The sequence below is a fragment of the Ammospiza nelsoni genome, chromosome 10 (assembly GCF_027579445.1).
Source record: "Ammospiza nelsoni isolate bAmmNel1 chromosome 10, bAmmNel1.pri, whole genome shotgun sequence".
In the NCBI taxonomy this organism is placed as follows: Eukaryota; Metazoa; Chordata; class Aves; order Passeriformes; family Passerellidae; genus Ammospiza; species Ammospiza nelsoni.
This window is the reverse complement of record NC_080642.1, coordinates 12,553,870-12,576,163: the sequence shown is the minus strand read 5'-3', so window position 1 is coordinate 12,576,163 and position 22,294 is coordinate 12,553,870. Positions and strand designations below refer to the sequence as shown.

General features: G+C 38.1%; 1 protein-coding gene across 14 annotated transcripts in view; it reads right to left on the bottom strand.

Moving 5' to 3' along the window:
- DLG1 (discs large MAGUK scaffold protein 1) overlaps positions 1-22,294 on the bottom strand; it is a 140,573-nt gene that overhangs the window by 69,759 nt on the left and 48,520 nt on the right. For 10 of the 14 annotated variants that reach the window (XM_059478846.1, XM_059478847.1, XM_059478849.1 and 7 more), the window contains one exon: positions 19,594-19,758. In XM_059478846.1, the coding sequence (XP_059334829.1) occupies positions 19,594-19,758 (165 nt within the window). Of the gene's footprint in view, positions 1-6,910; positions 7,136-19,593; positions 19,759-22,294 lie in introns of those variants that run through there. The other 4 variants (XM_059478859.1, XM_059478858.1, XM_059478860.1 and 1 more) reach the window with 1 other exon arrangement.

Below are 22,294 nucleotides of genomic sequence, written 5' to 3'. Positions count from 1 at the left end.
GAGCAACAGACTGAAAATTCATAAATGCCAAGATCAGCTTACAAGAGACAAAATGAGTAATAAGTGTCTGTTATGTGTCTGGAGAACACGTCAGCTCAACTACATCCTAATGTGCAGTTAAACACCAACAAAAAGAGAAGGGCAGCAAATGCACAACAGAAACAAGGCACAGAGCAAGGCTGATGTATTAGACAAGTGAGTTATAGGCAATGAGATGAAATTCAATACTGACAACAAGTCACATGGAACAGCAATAAACGCCACAGAGACACCCTGAGGAATACCAAACAAAAACAAGTCCAGAAGTGCTTTGGTTGGTGGCAAGGGGTTTTTTTTTAAATCATACAAGACAGACAGAAGGGAATCCTTGCACTACTTTTAGAGGATTCTTTTAGTCCTTCTAAATGTGCTCTTTTGATATTGAACCTTGGGTGTGCAGCCACAAAAACCTAGTACATGGAAGGGGGCCTTAGGTCTTTCAAAAGGCAAGTGTCAGAACTGCACCAGTTTGGGCTTCTTTGAGTTTCTTAGGGAATAAACCATCATGTGGTCAGATGGCCAGGCTGGTCAAATGGGGATTAGAACTTTAACAACTTGAGGAGCAGCAGTTTCCAGCAGGTAATGTTGGCAAACCTTAATGAGGTACAAGAAAACTGCTGTGGCTCAGGAGAGTCAGGAAGCATTATTGGTTTGTCTTGGAGTCCAAGCAGTTCCTGGAAAACTCACAAGAGGTGGCCACTTAAGAGGTCTGTTCATGATCCCAAGTAAACAAAAGTATAGTTTAAAAGATATTGCAGCTGAGTATATCAAAGACTAGGCAATATTTTTCTATTTTTTTCATTACAAACTACTTTTAGGGAGAACATTGATGCAATTAATTTTGACCTGTACAGAATTGACTGCTGCTAAAGCTATTTTGGGAAAGACGAGAAAAAGCAGATCCTCAAAAGGATTCAGGGACGCCTCGCTAGGTGGTGTGGTATTAACAAGTTGTCAAGTCTCAGTACTAAATTTGGCCTCTGTATAACATTTTCTGAGCTTCCATGACAGATGGCACAAGGTTATCAGCCTTTGCTGTGGAACAGGAGTGCTCCTATCCATTCTGTAAGGAATGAAATGGAGAAACAGTGCCAAATGATCAGAAGGATTTCTCCTAAATTCCAACTGGAGAAACCTGTAGTGTTCTTGAAATCATCTATAGAACTATGCAATCTTCATTTGAATTAAATTTGGAAAGACATTTCAGTAACAGTTTTAAAGGAAGCATCCATTGGGACCCCTCTGCTACAGAGCCATTACATGATAAGCAAAATGTGAATTATGTGGTTATACCAATAAACAAGAATGAGGCACTTCATTTCAATTGTACATGAGGAGATTGATGCTTTCCTTGCATTGTCATCTTTTGTGGATCTGTCAGAGTAATTCAAAATTGAACTGTCTGGAAATGCTTCACAGTAGGATTATGCTTGAAGTTTAATAATCAGCAGCATGTTGAAATTAGTTTGAATTCTCTCCCAGGGAGAGGAGTGATGGACACATTCTTCACTCAGGCTATCATGCCCATGTTAAAAAAGGAAAAAAATAAGGGACTTCAAGAGCCTAAATGTTTCACTGAAAAATTTTTAAAGTAATTGTTAATTATCAGGAGAAATTCAAATTCTTTCTTTGCTTTGGAAAACAGATAAAAGCAGTGGCCCCAGCAGAGGTTCTAGGAAAAAGAACCAAATCTTTCTCAAAAGATGCTGCATTACTGGTGTGCACATACTGATTTCAATTTCTCTTTTTTAACAAAACAATTTCTCTCCTTGAGTTACTATAAATCTCAGAAATGCTGTGGACACAACATTTGACCAGGACTCTGAGCTGGGTCTAAACTAGAAGTCTTAAATTGCACAACAGGATACCATGTCAGCTCCCAAACATGGATGCAGAGAGCATTCTAAAAGACAAGGTCATGCTCTCTAAAAACATCTAAGAAGCTTCTGTTGCATAGTCTTCAAAGTAAAGGAAATATCCTGCCCATCTTAATCATAATTGAGAGTGCTCTTGATGTTGTGGACCAAAATAGAAGAACAGGAAGAAGATGATTTTCACTTTAGATTCGGTGGTTCTGTCAGACAGTAATTTAGCTAATAATTGTATTAACTGAAACATGTACAGCAGCTTTGGCAGCAAAACAGAAATGTTATACTACAGGAGCCATGCTAGAGCTGTTCGGTAAGCTGACAGCTGGTGAAAGACAGACTGGCCTGTATTTGACTTTCAAAACACTTTGTCAATCAATACAAGCCTCAACTGTGAGGACAACTATCACAATATAAAATAAATTAGGAAAGTTATATAACAGCCTTAAAGAGTCCTACCTTTTTCACAGGCTTCCATGCACTGGGCTTCATACAGCAAGACCTTGTAAGTCCACCTGAGTTATTAGCTGAAGACAATGGATTAAGAGGGGATCCAGTGTCTGCCTTGCCTGAAGATTCAGACTCTCGAGCACAGTGCAGGCAGAAAGCCCCAGTAGTAGCACCACCAGAACTCCAAAGGCAAAAAATTCGGTGTCTCTTTCTTTGTTTACCAGATTTCTGACTCATTCTGGAAAAAGTAACTTTCTTGAGATACAATGCAACAGAAATATTAAGAAGTTATGTTACCAACTCTGAGTGAGACAGAGCCGTGAGAGACCAGGAAAGAGAAGGGGAAGGTGAACCCCTCTGGCAGGAAGCAGCGCCTGCAGGTAGCTGGAGCACGGCTCGGTTCTTATCACCACTCCCTCAGCTCTTATCAGCACTGCCTGCTGCAGGTGATTAGCTGAGGTAAACGTGCACATGCCAGCACTGCAGGCACACACAGGGCTTGGGGGGACACACAGAGCCCCAGCACTGCACAGGCCTGACCTCAGCACAGGGGACCACTGCCCACTGCAGGGAACAGCAGGATGCTGACAAAGGCTACACGGCTTTACATGGGTCATGCCAGATATTCCTAACATTTACTGATACTATTGTGATTTTAAAATTGCCCATCTCTCAAATGTCAAGAAAATTTCAGTCTTGAGAAGTTTTCATCTCTACTGTACACGGAAAATGTTTACAAAATGAACCAAAGGTTCCAGAGAAAGTCCTTTGATGCTTTGGTTAAACCACCAAGAACTTCCTGCTTTTTGGCCTATTGACTGGAACAATTAATGCATTCCTCTTGCAGAATAAATTCATACTGCTTTTATCACTGCTACAATGCCATCTTACAGAAAATGCAACCAGTGGCAGAACTAATTTGCAAAATAAACTCATGCTTTTACAGTCGTGTGATTTTACATAGCTTAAAATCAAGAATAGGAAGGAAACTTGGCAAGATTAAACTCACGCTTCAGTTTCAGAAGGTGCATTGTTATAGAGAAAAGCACCCAAACCACAAACTATTTAAAGCTGCTTTCTCCTGCATTCATCACAATCTTAGCAGCAACAATATATAAATACTTCAATATATAACAAAATACAGGAAGGATAATAAATATTGCCCTAAGAAATCAGTTTTTCAAGACATATAGTAAACGAGGGATTAGGGTAGAGACCTGACTTTTTTTAAAATCATTATCTTCTTAACTGCCTAACAACACCTCTATGTTGTTTGTGATTAAACATAGCGTTTTGTACATGCTAGAACTATGTCCATAATACTCCAACTCTGAGAGCAATAGTCTAGGACTAATCACACAGTAAAACTCTTATCAAGAACTTAAAAGGAAGATACACTAAGTCAAGAAATTACTGGGTTCAAGCAACTCACAAAAGCAGTTGATAAGCTCTGAAATTTAAAATTAAGGTTTTGAAATGGCTAAGTGGATTTAGGATGATTTTTTTGTCCTGATCCTTTTCATATTTCCTAAAATATGTCCTAGAAAATAGAAGTAAAATCAGCACAGGATATTCAAGGAGCTAAACAATTTTTCAGTATCACATGCTGCAAGTGTATGCTCAGTTACATGCTAAGAAAAGCATCAGTGATTGCTGTTAGAACCAGTTTAATGACATGTGGAATTCAGACAAATCATTCTGCATTTGCAGCACACCATGAGCCAAATACCAACAGTTAAAATGCTTTCTGAGACATGAGAGCTGGATTGACTGACAAGAATAGGGGCTTCTCAGAGTTCTGGAAGAACTTCAGAGAAAAGCAGTGATCTTGATACAGGTATCATCCTTGATGCCCTGGGCATATCTCTTGTTAGGACAGCACTTTAAATTACTCAGTATTTGTCATTTGCATACTGGTGTATTTACTAAGCTCATGGCGCAGTTATTCACCCTTGTGACAGTACAATGCTTGGTTTTACTGTTACCTTCCATTTTACACCACAGTTTTGGCTTTTATGTAAGAAATTTAAAAATTTGCTGACAAAAATTGATATATCAGCTCCTAATGAAATTCCTTACTTCTTCTATTTCAGTTACTAACACATCATCACAGGGAATGAGCAGGAAGAAACAATAAAGGCCTTGAATTCCTGAGCATGTTAAATCTGCTTCCAGGACTCATAAAGAAGTCTGGTGAGGTTAGCTGGGCACCATGCACTTGGGCATGTGTGCACTCTTTTGGGCATAAACCAAGGGATAACTACAGCAAAAAGCAGTGCTATCATATCCATCACCTTCAGCCTTGCTTCTTTAGGATACAAAAATCCAAAGTCCTCTTACCACCTTGCTGGGGCAGGGTGACCCAAGCAGGTCCCAGAGGAGGACAGGTGTGTCCCATCTCTGGAGTCATTTCCCTTTCACTGGAGATGGAAGGAACTAAGCTAGTATGACCAATTAATGCCATCCAAGAAAGCCAAGGAAATGAAGGGACAGCTGAAACTGGGGGCTTGGTAGCAGATTCACAGGGGAAGCAGGAGACAGCTACTTTAAAAACCACCAAATGATTTTGTACCTGTTGAAAATCATGATGGCACAACAATAAGACTTGATAAAGCCCACGATCACACAAAGAATTTCTACAGGCCAGGCTAGAGAAGCACTTCACTTCTAATTCTTATTTGGACTCTGCAAATGTGACTACATTCAAATGATGGGGATATATCTCAAATGAACGAATAAAAGGTAACAAAATGTTCAGAATGCTACAATACAGAACACAAACTGAAGAGAACTGAAAAACAAAACTGCTCCACAGTGAACAATCTCCAAGTGCCTTTTTCTCTCCTGAGGCTAGATAGAACAGCTGCAATGGGTGGATAAGGTGCAAGCACAGTACAGCATCCTTCCAGAGGAAGTGGCTTCAACAAGCTCTTATGTTTTTAGTGCATAACTTCTGAATATGCTCATTAAGGTTTTTTTAACAACCACTTCAAAATATTTTATGCTTTTTCCCCTCCTTCTGGCTATGAACATGTATAAGCCGTTATTTTTAATGAAGAACTGTCAAAGCTATGAAAATATCTGACAGGCTTTCCCAGAGGTAAGGAATCTTTTCCATAGCAGAAAAACAGAACAAACACTGTGATATTCACAGAATCATGGCTTTGGATTGAAGGGATCTCAGGAACTTTACCTGGTCCAACCCTCACTCAAAGCAGAGGGTATTCCATATTTTATTTATGAGCAACTTTGAGGCCTGACTAGCCAGTCCAATTGCAAGCTTCACACATTCCAATATTATTTCTTCAAGCTTTACACAAATGAAAGCAACTATAATTTTTATTCAGAAGGTTAATACTATATATTTTTACTTTTAAAAAACCCAGTATTTAAAAGCTATTATGTCTACCTAATGCATCACTTGGAGTTGTATAATGACCCATTAGAGAAACTACAGGATCCAACTTCCACATCATGTACAAGATGCAACAAGAAAGTCAAAATTCCCCTCTAAGCTTTCCTATTAATTGTTTACTCCAAATTCATAGGCAAAAAAACAGGTAATAATAAGCAGACTTCAGAGGAAGTGCCATCTTTGAACTACTAACAGAAATTATCCTAATAAAATTGCAGTGTCTGAGGATAGCAAATTTTTCCTTCTTTTTTAAGTTTTTGTAGTATTTCAGGTTAAATCATTCAAGATATCTTGATTAATGATGAATTTCACTTGACAGCAGCAAAACAAACCTATTCTCCCATGTTTAAATAATTCTGACATTTCAACATTGTTCCATAAGTCTTAGTCATATTTTCCCAAGAGATACTAATTTTCTAATGCCAGTAAGTTTAAACTTTTCTCGGTGTCAATCTTAAGAAGTTATTCAAAAGCTACACAATTAAAATTTAGCTTGCTTGCTTCTACCTGACTTTGAAGGATGATTAACACAAACATCACATAGAGCAGATGGACAGCGAAGTTGAAAAATGTCATGTTTCTCTTACAGACTGCACTATTGAATGTACACCCTGTATGTAAGGGAGACATTCCTTCATCTGTGTATTATTAGCAGCCAAAAAAAACCTAGAAAGCTGCTACAGAATTGAATTTGTTGTGTTACCTAGAGTTAAGGTTTTAAATTATTTTAAAATTTCTTAACCGTTAAATACGTAGTCTGTTTGATTTGACATCTTACTAGAGCTATGGAATTGATATTTCTTAACTACGTTATTGCCCTCCAGAGCCAAGCAGCAGAATGCAAACTACGTTTTCAATATTTCACTGTTTCATTAGGATATCTCATATTTAAAATTGCTGGAGGCTCATCACTTGCAAAATAAACAAAAATCAGACCTCATTTAGTGTTTTCATTTTCATGCTTTAATGCTAGAAATTATACAGAGCTCTTTAAAATATGAAAATGAAAGCAGACAGAAAACGCCATCCATAAATAAGAGATTATATGAAATCATGCATATATAAATAATTGCTCTTTCTGACTAGCAAGCAACCAGAAAACATGCAGACACGATCACTCGAACATGTGGCACATTACCTGGGAGGAGCTGGCAGCGACAGAAATGCAGTCAATGAAGCCATGTCTGCGAGTGAAAAATGCCACAATCTGCTGCCAGCGGGAAGGCTCAGCCCGCAGCTCCTCTGAGGAGCCTTTCTTTGCCCACTGCTTCTGCTTGGGGCCTACCGAGCTGTGGCTGGAGCCAGCGCTGCCTCGACTGGCGCGAGAATAGAGCAGCGTGTTATTTCCGAAAATGTAATTCATCTCTGCAGCTCTGCAGGTGGTTGCCAGGCAGTCTTAATTCCCTACCAGCTGCTGAGTGGTGAATGAGCAAGAAAAAAAAAAAAATGCAGATAGAATTACAGCAGCATCGTTTACAAAACAGGAAAACAAAATTCTTGCTAGCTGATTGCTTGCTTGCTTTTCCTCCAAGGATTTCTACCTCTTACATTCCTCTATACCTGTGATTACGATGATGAGTATAATCTTGAGCGATTAAAAAAAAAAAAAAAAAGGCAGCAAGCAAAGGTTTTCCTTATTTTTCCTTTTCGGAACGCACAGGATGAAAGCCTTGCTTTCTCTTCCTAGCTGCCAACAGATATTTAAGGGAAACTGGGTAGCAGGTACAGTACAACGTTACAAATTCACAGCTATGAGGATGGTGGTGGATGATAACAGCTACTGGGTGGAGAAAGCACAGATCAAAAATAACCAAGTTTCAATCACTGCCTGTAGAAATATCCAATAGCATCTTTTCACTTCCTTGCCTGCATAAATTATGAACCTGAAGCAAACAAAACAGGGAATATAGAGCAGAGATGCACTTTTTACTGATTCTGTCTTTATGAAAACATTCCACAGAGCAAAATTACTTTAACCCCATGTTCAAAACAAATATTTAAGAAACAACTATTTGCCAATTTCTTCTTGTTTTTCCCTGTTCTTTTGTGCATAAAACTATAGAGAGAGTGAATCATAGTGCCAGAAAACAATCATTTTGTGTTGTAGATCAGAGGATTCCTAGTGAAGTTGTTCTACTGTGGTTTCAGGTTTGTTTAATCCTCAAGAAAATCAGAGATTAAGATTAAACAGAGTCCACACTCTGTTCTTATTCTGTGAATAATGTGTAACATTCATAACACCTTAGCCCAAATTTCTGTGCCTGCTGTAAGCATATTATGAAAACAATAAATATATATATTTCTGACTCAACATTCCTTCTCAAAAGCACAAGAATAATTCAAACCCAAAAAATTCTTATTATTCACTAATGACTTTTCAGTAAGATTATTTTGATCTCCCATGTACATGACAAGTATTACTGTTAGAGGTTTTCTCTGCTTTCATCATAGCAAAAAAGTATTCAGAATAATTAGCTAAAAGATTATATGGAACTCAAGTTATCTTACAGAACTCACCATTCAAATTTTTGTAGCAAACTATTTAAAAAAATCCTCCAGCTCACATCAGAGAGATTATTTTGGAAATCAGTTAAATGTGAAGCTTTCAGTAGCAGCTCATCTCTGGAAAGTTATCCAAACAATTTGTGGTATATTTCTACAGTCATGATCACAGCACCAGGGCAAACATTTTTAACAGGAAGAGAAGTCTTCATATGACAAACAAAGGCAGAAAAATCCTTACAACACAGCCACAACTTACAGCCACATAATTCTAAAAATTCACTGCTCCATGATGTGCATTTTAGTGGAGTTACTAAATTCCTTCACGTACTTCTTGGGATGCAACATAATCTGCTGTTTAACAAATTCTTACTGACAGCTATCCTATCCTGAGTTACAGTTTTTTTTCCTGCAGGCCTCCATTGCAAGCAGAAATAAGAAGTACTTTAATTGAAATGTGTCGTAGCAAGATCAATGCACCATTTACTTCTAGTCACTAGTACAGCTCAATAACACAGCACAGGCCAATATTCTGAGCACACCTTTCAGACAGACTTTATTAATATTTATAAAATACAATGGCTTATCACTGTAAGTCATATAAAATTTGATCTGACTTGTGCAGTGTCCTTAAAGCTATGAGCACAAGGTAGATAATGGAGGTTGAGAAATGCCTGAGCTACAGTAGATAGGACTTTTCAAATGGACAAGCTTCTCATAATGGGAATTTTTTCACAGGAAGACTGCAGCACTTCCTGAGCTCTACCTTTTTCCAGACACAAAAAACATACCTAGCCTGAAAAATGCTATGAATTTATCACCAGAGAAATTGATTAATCCCTGGCTATGACTGAAGGTGTTTGGAATAAGGTACAAATGATATGCTCTGAGTATCAAGTCCTTTTATAAAGAGTAAGGTGAAAATATTTTCTATCTTTTTCTACATATGGCCTTGAATGTCAACACTGCTATACAGTTTATTAGATAGCCTAGAGAACAAAAATTTGTCCAACATTCAAAAGAACTTCTTCAAGAATTCATTTTTCTCTCTGTTTGTCCCCACAGGCTCCAAACAAAGTCACATAGAACAATATTGTGCAAAAATCTGGAAGTAAACACCACAATATATGGACAAGAAATGTAACAAGCAGCTATTTTTTTTACTGTTATATCAACCTGTCTGAAGATAAAAGAGGTCTGCTGTGTTTTAAGGCAGTTTATTTCAAGGCTGATTCCCACACAGCCAACAATCCAATACGGCATCAATTACAAAGTGATTTTAGAAATCAGCACTTCAGGAAAGCATCACATGGACAAAAAGCTTCCTGAAAGTGAAGCAATGATGATTTAATTTCAATTGAGAGAGAAATCCAGAAAAGTTCTTAAGGAAGAGGTTATGCAATCTTGCTGGTGATGCAAGGCAGCAATCTGTGTCACCTACACTCCATATGGATGCAATGATATCGAGCAAGATCTGCTGACGCCTAAGCAGATACAGTTGCAGTTATTTGCAGAAGGAGCTGGTACTGTGGTGATGAGAAAAACCCTGATTTTTATGTGCTACAAAGCAACCTGAAGATAAAGGCAAAGCACAGCTCTACAGATGGCACAAAACCAGGATAGCACAAAGGAGTCCAGATTAGAAGAATGGTCACTTGTAGAGTTGAAAAAACAGTGGGAGGTTGTAAAAACAAGGGTTCATTCCAGTAGAAGAGCATTTCAACAGAGGTCAAACCTACAAGTAGAAACTGGAAAAAGTTCTATTTGCACAGAAGAGGCAATATCCAGAGAAAGGAAAATCATCAACACAGATGTCACAGCTGGAATTGCATCTGTGAATGATTGCCTCCAGAGTCAAAAGGCAGAATAGGGAGGCTCATCAGGAAACTGCAGGAAGTCCTAAAAGGACTTCCATCCTAAAGGACTTCCTAAAAGGACTTCCAAAAGGACCCATTTTTCATATTCTGGATATTGAACTGATGGGACTAAAATTAAAAACAAAGCAAACAAAAAACACCACACACTAAAACAAAACAAAAAACACTATTTACTGTTAGGCAAGAATTGAGAATTTGCAGATTTGAAAAGGTTCCTGCCCCAAAACAAAACAGCACATAATTAAAGATTTCTACATCAGTACTCATATCTCTACAGGTTAAGAAATTTACTGCAAAATTCGTCTGCATTTGTAGAGGCTGCAGAGTAATGTTATTTGTGTTGTTGCAAGATACAGTAATCACAGTGGTTACTAAATGTAAAATTCGACATCAAATACTTGGACTAGAATTCCTCTGACTTTATATCCAAGCAAATTGGTATTATGAGCTTTCTGAGACAAGTCAAAACATGACATAATGCTGTATTTTAATCTCTCAGATAAAGGTTCCCTGAGCATAACTGTACAAGCAGAATGCATACCTAAAATTAAAAAGGCACAGCAACAAAAATTGTTTGTGAACAGAAAGAGCAGTTATATCTCAATTACCCTTTCTAAACAAAAGCCAACAGTCCCCCTGAAGCATTTGAAAAGTGTCTTATATTAGTTTTACTACCATATGGTTAAACAGAGCATTGGCTAAAATAAGCACAGACCCTAAAGCAAGAAAACCTGATTGTCTTAACAGAGAAAATTCAAGGGTCACCTAAAACAATGGCAGGGACTTATTTCCAATATCAGTTAGGTTTTGACCAAAAACAGAGGCAAAGAAAATGTTCAGAACTTGGATATTCAAACATAAGGCTACGCAACTTAAGCTCTTCAGGCATGGGAACAAAACCAATATTGAAAATTTACAAACAAACTCATGTTTCTTTCTTACAGTTTTCAGAATTCTAGATTTAACAAACTTTTACTGGCATGAATCTAAGTCTCATAAAAAAGTAAATGCAATATTCTAAACCAAAGCCCAGGAGTTCAGGACACAAATACTGTGGAGAAAAAAAAAAAAATGTTAACCCCTTTTGCTAAGAGATGCCATAAAGTCTATCTTAATTTTTAGTTCAGATAGGACTGAAGGATAGTTCTTGACCAAATGGCATTTACATAATCAATAAAAAGTACATATCTTATTGCTGAAACCAACTTATAAGTAAACATCCCAGCATAATTATTCTATAATGAGCTATTTTAGTATAAATATTTAATATAAAAGATCATTACCTTATTACTCACAATACACCTCAGACAACCTACCAATCTGGGCAGATTAAACTGCCTGGTCTTCCGCACCCTGCTCATGAACCTCCTGCCCATCTTTTTGGCACGCCAGACTGACAAAAACATCTTGTGTTTAATGCAAGTCTCCTTAGGTTTGCTTCAGTCATCAAAATGAACCCAACTGCACCGAGAGCCCAGGAAAATCTCGGGTGAAAACAGTGCAACCTCTTTCTAGGACGACTTGATGTTGATTACTGTATTGGAGGTTGTTCTAATGTTTGGATTAATCCACAGTCCATCTGTTACAGTTTTTCTTTCTTGTCTCTGTTGACAAGAATTTATTGAGCAAATCCTTACAGAGAACCAGGCAGATTTGGTCAACTGCTTCTTCCTGTAAAACACCAACTGACACCTTTGCATGTATTTCCACATTCTTCAATTACAGGAGTTTAAAATCAGTAACCTATCAAGAACTTGAGTAATGCATTTTAATTAAAGACTGCGCAATAGCTCCTCTCAAGTGTGACCACCGGAGTATGATACTCGTCTAAAAATAAGTATGCCTGAGAGTATCTTCAAGTTTTTCTTTATGATTCCCAGCATTCCATGTATGTTCCTAACACCAGAAGCACTGACTTTCTGCTGAAGATGGCAAAGCTTTACAAAGTTCTCAATTTAGAAAAAAGTAACAGATTGCAACCTTTTCACAATCATAGCCCAACTTGCAAATTACATGTCAACTGATCTTTGATTTCTAAATGGAAACAGTGTCTCCATCATCAGGTTAACCTCCCCTACCTGCTCAGACTGGAGCAGGACAAGAAAATCTATTGGGGTAAAGATGAAGTTAAAATTACTTTGACTGTTGGCTAACCCTGAACCCACATGGTTCAAATCATAAAGACCATTGGCCTTCCTGAGAACAGAAAAACTACCAATTAGCAGAGAAGGCTGCTTTAACAGCAGCTCCACATGCTCTAAAAGACTTCTGGGGAAGCACTTGAGAAAACAGAAGTGATTGGAGAGAAGATACACTAGGAGATAAAGAGAAGGGAACCTATCAATATTATCAGCACAAGATTTGGGTGCATGTGGAAAGGAGATTGTTAGCATTGAAGGAAGGATGTGTAAATATGCATATTTATATAACAGCTATTTCCATACAGCTTCATGGGAAGGAGTTAAATAAAGGTGCTTGTTTGCAGTTGAAGAAACAAGCAATGTATGCTGTGATGCCTTGGACAGTATAGCTAGGAACCAAAAGACTACCAGCAGTTGAAAGATTATTTCAAAGTCAGAGGCTGACTGTAGATCACTGTGTTTACAGGCTATAAAACAACTATTACCTGCTAATTTATAGTTCTGAATACAAATTTTCATTTCTGAAATAACCATTCCCTAGTCATGTTCATCATTTTAGAGACTCAGCATTACTGACTGTAGTTTCGTTGGTATCTCCTGAGTCAACTCTTTACCAAATGGAGGGGTCAAACTAGTTCATTCTTCATTCCACAGCAGCTGCCCTCTATCTCTGACCATTCTTGTTGTTCTTCTTTGAGTACCTAAATTTGCCTTCTTAATCAAGATAATGAATGGTGGCGATTTCTGGAGTGATAAGATAATGCAGTTTTATTCCCATTTGCTTCACTGATTATTCCTTGTATTCCATTTGCCTTTTTGACTGTAAATTGAGTACTGAGATGATTATTCCATTAATCTGTTATAACTCTGAGCTCTTATTCCTCTTAGATGATGCAATGAGAACACAGGTCCTTTCGAGATCCTTCTGGTAACCTCCATCCATGATTAGCAATCTTTGTCCTTTCCCTTTACTTTCATTCTGTTGTTGGTTTGGTTTTGGTGGAGAATTTTTGTTTGCTTTAGTTTTTTTAACAACTAAATCCCAGAATAATTTTTTTCTTATTTCATGACAGCTTAAGTTTCTCCATAATCTTTTTTTGAGTGCATCCATTGTGTACATCTAAGGAAACCTAGAAACCTACATCAATAAGATGATCTTTAAGCCCATGCTTTAAGGGATTTGTGCAGCAGAAATTGTCTTTGCAATGTATTCATTGCTTTCTCATCTCTCATTTCACCACATGCTCATTGATTCTGCTCTTCAGAACACTTTCACCATGTTGTGGCAGTACAGAAATGAGAGCAAGTTCCAATTTCTCCTCTCCTTCCTGGAAGCTATTTTAAGAACAAGCACCACCTTGCCATATCTCATTGCTGTGATACCACAGTCAGGGTAAGTGGGCTATTACACAGCACTGCAGCACTAATAGATAAGCAGTTTCAAATCAGGGTTAATTTAAAACCATTAAGCTTAAATACCATTAGGTCCTGGAAATACTTTTCCAAAGATGACTAAACATGTGAAAAAAGCAGGCATACACCGAGCGGGCACAGGATATTTATTTCACAGATAGTGCATGCAGTCACCAGAACTGCTGTGCTAGGATTACCAAACCTGTCTTGGCAAAGGTTTGGGTAGTGCTGACACACTGCTAAGACTTTTTTTCAAACTGTGTGTCCACTTGACAAAGCTCAGGATATGGGGCACAAAACCACAAGCTGCTGCTTCTAAGCAAGAGCAGAGGAAAGGCTGAAGGACATACTTGTCACCCTACAGGCACTCAGACTAGGTCAGATAAAACACCCAACTAACCTACTGCCTCTCTCAGCAGTGAACTGTGAAGGTGTAGAGTGATCCTTCCCTGCTCAATACACCACCACAGGCTCCAACAGAGGCTCACAGAGCCAAAGAAAGAATAAAAGCAGTAAGACAGATTTTACCAACAAAAGACTACTTGCACTCTAATGCAAACTGAGTCTGAGTATTTTCTCCCAGATCTGACACTGCAAGGGGTAAGCAGAGATAAAGCACAGGGGCACTGGCACTGGGCACAGCTACTGCCTCAAGGGTATTCCCTGGGCAAAAAGACTCCTTTAGTTAGAATTTGGGGGTAAAACTTCAATCTTTTATTTAATGGGAAACAGCATTTCACCTCAGTTTGAAGCATTTCATTGTTCAGAGACAGGAAAACAGTAACTCATTTGCATTTAATGTCATAATATTATGAAGTCATAGTTTTATTCACTGACATAAGTTTATGTAACCACAAAAGAGTCCTCCAAGTGCTTTAAATGGATAAACAACATTAATACACATGTTCCCTTTGGTAAAGGGAAGTGGGATTTTTACTGCATCACCTGAAGCACAAGTGCTGTAGCAGAACACAACAGCCCCAGCCAGACTGACAGGTCTGTGCAGGAGGAGAACAGGCAGCCAGCAATGGGAAGGGCAATCCCCGCACTGCCCATCCCCAGCAATCCTGGGAACGTGTGAGGACAGGGAAGTGGCCAACTGAGCTGCATGAAATACAGACAGGAGTCTATGATTATGGAACTACAAGTTAAAGAGTTCCCCCACCAACCCAAACCTACTTCTCACAATTCCTAGAGTGTTCTGCTACTCCACTGATGATTGCACAAAGCTGTTATAGAGATACCAAATATTCAACCAGTAGAATGTCTTTAGCTCCTTACAGATGCACAATTCAGTCAGTAATTAAAATATTCGTGTGTAGCATGAATAAGTAATTTTAGGCCTCTCACTAGACTAAAGCCAGTACAATGTTCCAACTAAAACATTTCTGTTCAGCTGTCCCTATCTGTGACACATGAAAGGAACAAACCAGGTGCAGGCATTTTCCCCATACCCTTAGAAGATTGGTGCTATGGCAAAAATCTCCAGAGATAGATCATTGAAAAAGATTTGATTAAAGGAACAAGAACAGCAGAAATGTTTCTCAACCAGTAAGTCTAGCTTCCTGTTACCATATGCAGCCACATGATAATATCATTTATCAACTTATCAACTACTTTGTAAAGTTTTTAAGAACTTGCACAAATTGCAAATGGGAATTATAAATATAATGGAAATGCATCAAATATTGCAATATTAAGAATTTATTTCAGAGCTAGATAAAGATTTATCATGCTAGTCATGGTATTTTTTCCAGTACAAGATGTATTTAGTAGCTTACAAATTATTACTTGTTTCTTTTAGAGCTTCTGCATTAACAGTGAAAGATTAGCCCAAAATACCAACACACAAAACACAAACATATTACAGAAGTATATGGAAGCCCCAGTCAGGCTCTACACTTAAATACTGAATTACCATACTACATCATATATATGAGATAAATAATCTGTCATGTCCAGATTGCTCTAAATAAAGATTACTGAGTTTTTTTGTCTTATTGCACCATGACCCACTATTTTGTAGCCCTGTAATAACCTGTTATTCAAAGCGTTTTCCTTGATAGAAAACCTCAGCTTCCGCTCCACAGTTTAAAGGCTTGCTTGGTCCCATACCCGGTCTGTGACAGCTCTCAGAGGATGGGAGCTGTTCAGCATCATTGTATTTGAACTCCAAGCCGGTCCCTCGGCGGGGCCGGTCGCTCCCCGCGGTACGGCGCGGAACGCGGCTGCCGGCGGGCACAGCCGGGGCAGCAGCGCCTCCTCGCGGCCGCTGTGCAGAGCGCAGCATCCGGAACCGGCACCGCCCGCGGCGATCTGGGAACCCCTCGCTGAGCAAATGCCGGTACCAGCTGCCGACCCACCCGAACGGATCCTTCAAAAGCTTTGGGACAGAATATTTGGGAAGGATTTAATTCATGATTCTCTACCATTAAATACTTTTTTCAAAGCTTTTTTACAGCATCAGCGTTCCATTTCACACAGTACTAGAGAACACAGGACGCACAATCTCCCGGGCCAAGTTCATTTTTGTTACTTGACACACAGGAAGTAAACGTTTCTTCTGAAACTGACAAAGCTCCATCTAAAAAAACAAAACCTGTAAGCCTCACTTAAACTTTAAATCAGTACAGCTTGTCTCTCTTATTTTATGCTTGTTGTAAACATACAATATTTTAATCTAGTCTGAATCTGAGGTAGCCCATTCCCCTGTCAAGAAGATAAATCACCTTCATTGACTATAATACTTAATATCTGATAAATAGCAATCACATACTCATCTAAAAATTTGGGATACATATTTGTATTTTTGGTCATTCAAAACTACTCTTTGAAATAGCATCCACCTGTTCAAGCAAGTTATAAAAGCTGTTTTAAGTCCTAGGGTATTTGAAAGCTTCTCTCAAGAACAAAATTCTGTTCTTCTTCTGTTCTTTTATATACTTGCTCCATACTCAAGAGAGCTTGCTATAACAGAAGGTATTCCTCAAAATCCAATTCTACTGGCCTCTGCAACATTGTTTATAAAGCAACATAATAAATAAATCATAATCATCAAACCACTGATTTCTTCAAACTACTACCTGTATTTGAAATTTTAAGTGCATTTAACATTTATATTTAAAACAGAAAACAAACTCTTCTTATTATTTTATTCATGTCATAAACACAACATTCTCTATTATGTTCAGTTTCCTTAATCAATGAACTATTCAAGAAAGCTGATTGAGCCCTTGTACATCAGCCAAGACCTGGTCCTTGCACAGTGCACCAAGCCAACCCAACCTACCAAATAAATCACACAAAGCACTCTTAAATCAGAGCTGTTGTTGCTAAATTGATCTTCAGCACAAGCTGTGCTAAAACTATGAACACCTGGCAGATCATCAGACCAAAAGGAGAGCAGACCAGCTATGCTAATAATACAACAGCAACCTTGGGTTTTTTCTTCAGGAGAGAAGCAAGTCAGCAGTCAATTAGCATCAGCATTCAAAATTATACAAAATGCTGGTAAAAAAACTGAAACCTGGAACACCCACCCCATCAGTTTTCAGATGAACAAAGCTTTGAAAAATTTCAATTTACCATACATTGCTTTGAAATTAACAGAGAAGAGTTACCTGAAAACAATCAGATATATCCTAAAAATGGTAATACAAACTGAGTGGTAATACTTCCCTTATGAACATTCTTCCCTACTGAGTGATGATTTCCCAGCATTTACCAATGTGAGACACATAATAGTAATCATCCTCAGAGACCTAAGACACAGTATTTTGGAAAGGTCTCACCATACCTTGTAACTTAACTCTGCCTAATTCTATTTCAAAAATAGTTTTCTTTCTTCCAGTTTTAGAGTTCCCCTCTTTGCCTTTTTGGTCCCCTTATGCTTTCTAAAAGGCAAGACTAACTACTCTATGAATTAGGAAAGCTTCTGAATAAACAGAGTTGACCTTAAGTCCCCAGAGAAAGAGGACTTTTATTTATTTCTAATGGTTGCACTTAAAAGGTGTTTCATTGCTTTCTGAACATCAATAAATTCAGGGAATTAGACACGTGAAAGTGTGTTACTGCATATCTAACTCCATAAGCAAGAAAAATTTGAAGTTCTAGCCATTCCTAAAAATGAAAGCTTTGTCACATGAGTATTCTCAGAAGGCTCTTCAGAGGGCAATACAGCCCACTTCTAAAAGGTTATTCATTAAGGCTTCAAGAATTCAGCTTGCCTAGCTGAAGACTATGGAAAAATACTGAGAGTTCATTGTGGAGATATAAGTAAAAATCACTGGCTCAATACCATCATGTACATTTAAAACCGTTAGAAAGGCTGGAAAACAATTATTAAATGCACTCACACACTACAGTTGGCTCTTCTACAGAATCCTTACAAGTAAATGATAAAGATTCAACTAAGTTTTTCTTCATAATTGAAAAAATGGAAATATAAGGTTAAAACATTTTTTCTTAAAATATCATAGAATGGTTGGGTTGAAGGGTCCCTAAAGATCATCTAGATCAAACTCCCTGCCACAGGCTCAAAGACCCGGCACTAGACCAGGTTGCTCAAAGCCCCATCCAACCTGGCCTTGAATACTTCCAGGGATGGGGCAGCCACCCCTTCTCTGGGCAGCCTGTGCCAGGGCCTCATCACTCACAGGAAAGAATTTCTTATAATACCTAATCTAAATCCACCCTCTTTCAGTTTGAAGCCATTCCCCATCTTGTCCTACTACTACATGACCTTGCCAAAATTCCCTCTCCAGCTTTTCTGCAGCTGCTTTATGGGGCTCTAAGGTCTCCATATGAGACCTTCTGCTCTCCAGGATGAGCAGCCCCAACTCTCTCAGCCTGTCTTCACAGGAGAGGTGCTCCAGCATTGTGATCATTTTTGTGCCCTCCTCTGGGCCTGCTCCAACAGGTTCATGTCCTTCTTTTGTCAGGGACCCATCCCAGAGCTGGATGCAGCACTGAGGGTGGGGTCTCAGCAGAGCAGAGCAGAGGGGCAGAATCCCCTCTGTCCCTCCTTCCCTTGCTGCCCACTCTGTTTTGGATGCAGCCCAGGGCATGTTTGGCTTTCCAGGCTATGAGTGCACATTGGTGGGTGATGTCCAGCCTCTCATCCAGCAGCACCCCCAAGTCCTTCTCTCCAGGGCTGCTCTCATGTAACAGTGTTTGTTCTTTGCAGCTGCAAAGGACAGTACAGCACAGAGACAATTCATGCCAAAAGTACCAAGCTGTAAGCCTACCACAACATAAGCCCATCACTCTCATCACTCTAAAGCACAAACGTTACCCAGTATCAAACAATTTCTCCACCTTTCCCTCAAAACCAGCCACAAAGACTCAGAGATATTATAGAAAACAGCATTTAGTCTGACACACAAAAAAACCTGTGCTATTCAGAACACGATTGAGCTATGTCTATATACTAACACTAAATTAAACTGCCTGTTGTTACCCACTCCCAAACCTCACACTCAGTTTGCTGTCTAAATCTTTAAATCTGTCTTCACGTTACTGAAGCAATCTTGCAAAATAATGGTGCTGCATGCTGAAAAACTCCAGAGATATATAAGGCACCTGGCTTATGACATATTGCACACAGATCCTCAATTAAAATATTTACTAGAAACAAAGTCAGAATTGACTCCACGGGTTTCTGACTGAAAATCCAAAATGAAACTGACAGCCCAAACTTCAGTGCCCCTCAAAGCTACATCCAAAATCTTAAGTTACCTTTAGTTGTTTTCTGGGCATTTTACTACCATGCATTTAATTGAGCAGCTCCATAAAAAACAGAAAGAGGTGTTTTATGTGCATTTTTTTGTCCCACAAAATTAAATACCTGAGGAGTATTCCAAAACAGTTGACTATTTAAAAATGCCTACCTTTACTGGTGAAATATGAGAATGGGAAACAAATCCATGGACATTCTCAATCTGGGACAGATTCTTCTCTGATACATGAACCAGCTCTGGACCTGTCACCTCATTGGCAATGTGGGGAGAGCTGTGCTCCTGTGGGGGTGTGTCTTCATCCTGATAGCGGTATTTCTGAAAAAAAAAAAATATAGGAAAAGATCAGGCCACCATAGAAATGAGAAAAGAATCCAGAAAACCTAAGTCAGACAGAAATAGTTGTTTTTCTGACCTTGCTGACTTCAAAGCAATAAAATCTATAAATAAAAATTTTAATTAGCATTTTTATTTTAAAACTAGTCCTATCCAAAAATGTTCCAGCCCTTTTAGTCCCACCTGGGATTATTATAAAGCTACCTAAACCCCAGCAGGGTTTACTGTGTCCATAAGAAACATCCCAACATTTTCTAAGCACATTCACTTTCACACATTACTATACTCCCAAGTACATAAATAGTTATTAATAGTTTATAGGGAAAGCATGTCATATTATTAAAGGTACAGAAAAACTTTCTAAACACATACTCATTTTAATCTTGGAAAAAGTTATTCCTGTTATTGAAGCATATTTAGGATAGAAGATATTTCTTTAGGGTTTCTTCTAAACAAAATTCCAAGATCTACATACTACAGCCTAAGTCAAAATAGACATTTTCCTGGTAATTCTTTTATATATCATAACCCAGTAGATAACTGCAAGTAACCAATTTGTCTGTAAGCACAGGAACACTACAGCAAGGCAGTATCTGACAGTGCATAACTTCTAACCCTCTCAAGAGTTACATGCAATTTCTATTTCAGGTTACCACAAAGATCCATTCCCACCATCAGAAACACCTACAACATTACAAAGTTAAGATATACAGGATAAAGTACAAAGAAAGTGCTTGAAATGATCTATCAGTTATCAGCTCCTTAACAAATTCTTAAGCCAACAGTAAAGTAGAAGCAATTCAAGTGTATTTTCTCTAAAAATACTAATTAGCAGAGAAGCACAAGACTCACTTCTTCCATAAGAAATAACTCCTAAGAAGAAAGCAAGAGCATTACAACTTCTGTTCCACAAGAACCAACTCCAAAAACTCTCAGACCTTCTCCTCAGCTGGATGTACCAAAGGAGAGAGAGTGAAGTCTGACAGATGAGAAAAATTGCAATGGTTACTCAAAAAACCCTAGTTTTTCAAAGTTTTACCAGAGAGGATTTACGAGATTATTAACTTTATGATTATTATTAACTTAATAGCTCACTACTACTGGAAGATAAAAGTTCTTTTTCTTTCCCTGCAGCAGTGAGATGCTGGATTGCTCAGCCTCAGACTGCTGCCATTCATCTTTTTTCTGAGACTGACTTGTTTTTCACTTATCAAAATAAAACCCTGAAAGCAATTGACATTAGCTCTCCAGAGCAGCCATATTAAACACTGGAAACAGGGAAGAATTATAATTTAAACAAAGTGTTGGCCAAAAATGCAAGGGTACGTTACCAGAGTATAAATTAGACCACATTGGCAATTAGAGAAAATAAACATTAGAGCTCCAAGAAGCAGAGGAAATGTCTTGAAGCATCAGAGAATGTAGGACTTCAGTGAGCTTAAAGCAGCCTGCTCCACTAATGAAGGCTGTGCTTGTGATTCAAAATATCCCTAGCAGACCTTGAGCTTTGATTTCTTTGAAATACAGGAAAATTATTTGATCTGGAAACTAAATCCACTTTCATCTCAGACAAGATCCTATAGAAACTAGATGTGGATCATTCCAGTTTTACTGTGGGGGCCAGGGCACCCACAACATTCACACAAAAACCCTGAACACACTAATTAGTCAAGTAGTCACAAGTTAATCAAAACTCATTTCCTTTACAGAACAGTTAATATCTTTAGACAAAGCACAGAATTACCTTGCTTTTTTTCCTGAAACCAGACATATTTATTAGAAACAGGTACTATTTGAAACAGATACTTGAACATGACTGAATGTAAACAGGCTCTAGATTTCACTAACAGATGCTATGTTTACATTATAGAGTGTATCAATGCTTATAATATAATAATGCATGTAAAGTTTTAATAGATCAGTATTTCATTATTTTAATTAAAAATGAAAAAAATGTTGTGGTAAAAACATTTAACACATACTTCTGACAGAGACACTGCCCCAAAAGATTCTGTTGCATAATACAGGTGTGTCAAAATTAATTTAAAACATTTCTTTTCTGATGCAACATAGTTAAAAGGGTATCTTCAGGATAAATTGAAGATAAGTTTTGAAATAAGTTTTGAAATGTCACCAAACTCTATGGACACCGGTGTAAACTACTGAAAAATCCATTTACTTTAATAAATCAGTGCTAGTTTTGGTGAGATGAAACTCAGAAATGAACCCAATTAACCACAGTGAAATAATTTTTCAGGCCCACAACATCCCTGCTTCAATGCTCAGGCCTAGTAAAGTTAGGCAAAAAAAAGTACAAAGTTATCTGCAACAATATGCAGGAAAAACAAAGATTTTTCTGGACATTTTATAGCACCATTTTTCAAAACAGAGAACACCCGTTCACAGGAAAAGCACAGAAAAGTTTTAGGAAACCTTTCTAAGAGATTCACTTTAGTCTTCCTAGTCTCTTGTCTGTATTTTTAAAAGGAGCTATTTCAAACTCCCTCCCTTCTGCAGA